The sequence below is a fragment of the Notothenia coriiceps genome, unplaced genomic scaffold (genome assembly GCF_000735185.1).
Source record: "Notothenia coriiceps isolate Sejong01 unplaced genomic scaffold, NC01 NC01_scaffold00026421, whole genome shotgun sequence".
In the NCBI taxonomy this organism is placed as follows: domain Eukaryota; kingdom Metazoa; phylum Chordata; class Actinopteri; order Perciformes; family Nototheniidae; genus Notothenia; species Notothenia coriiceps.
Window position 1 is genome coordinate 964,069 of NW_011359122.1, and position 1,968 is coordinate 966,036.

At 53.2% G+C, this 1,968-nt stretch overlaps 1 protein-coding gene across 1 annotated transcript in view; it reads right to left on the bottom strand.

Moving 5' to 3' along the window:
* The window catches only part of kmt2d (lysine (K)-specific methyltransferase 2D), a 31,529-nt gene that overhangs the window by 3,778 nt on the left and 25,783 nt on the right, over positions 1-1,968 (bottom strand). Inside the window, exons 49-51 of the mRNA XM_010784518.1 lie at positions 832-927; positions 578-771; positions 45-137 (exon numbers count right to left, since the gene is read on the bottom strand). Coding sequence (XP_010782820.1) covers positions 45-137; positions 578-771; positions 832-927 — 383 coding nt within the window. The remainder of the gene's footprint in view (positions 1-44; positions 138-577; positions 772-831; positions 928-1,968) is intronic.

Genomic DNA, 1,968 nt, shown 5'->3' on the forward strand with positions numbered 1-1,968 from the left:
GGTAAGATGCGGGGCCGGGTCTGTTTGAAGGGACGGCTGCTTACTCTGGCATTTTACGAGCGAAGACGGTGTGCTGCCGTCGACGGGCTGCGCTGGGTCTTGACGGCGCGGGCGCGCTGGCGCCGAACGAGTTGTAACTACACCGTGAACACCCACGTGGATTTGACAGCGGGATCAACCAGGGTGTCTCCACATGCTCTGCGTCCCGCCCCGGGAATAGGTTACACCGTCCATATGCGGGAGCGCAGCGGCCTAACCGCCTGAGAAAACGCCCGTATGACGGTCTTTGCCCCGGGTTGCCGAGTGACGTTGTTTTACGGCGCCGGCTCTACAAATGTGCAAGCGGACGCGGTAAGTCCGCGTGTCCGACGTACAGATGAAGGTTCGGCTGTGTGCGTGGTACAACAGGCGTGGCGCGTGTTCGGCGCGACTTCCCGGGGTCACTTCTAACTTGAGCCGTACGAAACGACCCAAGACTCTGCTCGCACACAGGGTGAACTCCACTGCGTCCACTTGCTCTAAACGGGTCGTAGAGAATTGTCGCCCCACTGGGCGCATTAAGTGCGACAAGGCACACCGCACCAGAGTAGAAGGACCGACAACCAGTCGAACATGGTAGGTGTGGTTCTTACGGTGAATGGTAAGCACTGGGTCGACGGTATCGGAGAGGACCAACCGGCATGACTCGCGGTGTGCGTAAAATTGACCTTCGTGTCGCACCACGGGGTTGTTCGCGACGGGCGGCGGATGCGACGGCCGAGTTTGCTCCCTCTAGGCGCAGCGGAGGCACAAGCTGCCACGTTCATCAAAGACCGGTGCGCGTGCCGTTACCTGCCTAAACGTCAATGGCGCGCCCTGTGATGAGGGTCGTTCCATTTCTGAGGACTTGCGACGAAAGTCGAGGACGAAGGGTCTCAACGTAACCAGCTGACACAAAATGGGACAGTGGAGAAGAACCAGGAAATCCGCTAGACCCCTCGCCCCACCAGTTCGCCAACGATTTGGAGCTCGTACTCTGGAGGCCGTACGGCAGAACCGTTCGACAAAGTGCACTCGGTGTAGTCAGGTTCGCCTTCTTTCCTCTACGAGTACGCCGCGCGGAGTGTTAAGTAGCCGGCTTACCGCATAGTGGTACTCAAGCCATTTCCTTTACGACACTGTCCTTGTTGTCATAGTCATAGTGTCAAGTTAACCAGGGAAACAGAGGGCCAACACTTAAGTTTCGTGAAATCTTTTGGTTATGGTGGATGATGCCGCCCAACAGTAGTAGGAAATTATATCTTTGTGAACACTTGTCTACTGTGTTGTGTGTTTTGGTTGAAGATTTCGACAGCACGGTTTAGGGTCAGCTCATAGGCACCGTGAGACTCTATTTCAACGTACCTGATGTGTAGCGTACACACAAACCCAACACGACAAAGTCCAACGGACCGCACCTCTTGTGCAACGGTCGTTGAGGGGTGTCTCGAAAGGCGTAGCCGGCGCAGTGAGGGAGACTACTCGAGGGAGAGTAGGCTAGTAGGAAGGACGACGACGGGCCGAGACTCGTTTCAGGGGTTGTGTCTCAGGTTCTCCATTTCGTCGTAGTAAAGGCTTGTTACCGTTTGTCGCAAGACATGTTTTTTGAGACGACCATCGTTGACGAGAGACTCTCTGGTGATGGTAGTGTCGACTGTTGTCTGATTTTTGGGACACACCTTATACGATTTTGACAAAATTAATAAAATTCACCAGGTATGTTGACGACAAGAGGTTGACCCTTGTAAGTGTGGTTTTGGTTAACCCGAACGTTAGTTATCAAACGCACTGAAAGTTACAATCGTATTGTTCCCTTAACGTCCGAGTAAAATTGTTGGTGCCTGTCGTTAAAATTGGATTAGTAAACCCAACCTCTGGTAAAAATAAATGGTTGTCTTGGTGTGTGGAAAGTGTTATATAAGGATCGTTTACAGAACGTGGGTGAGTGTA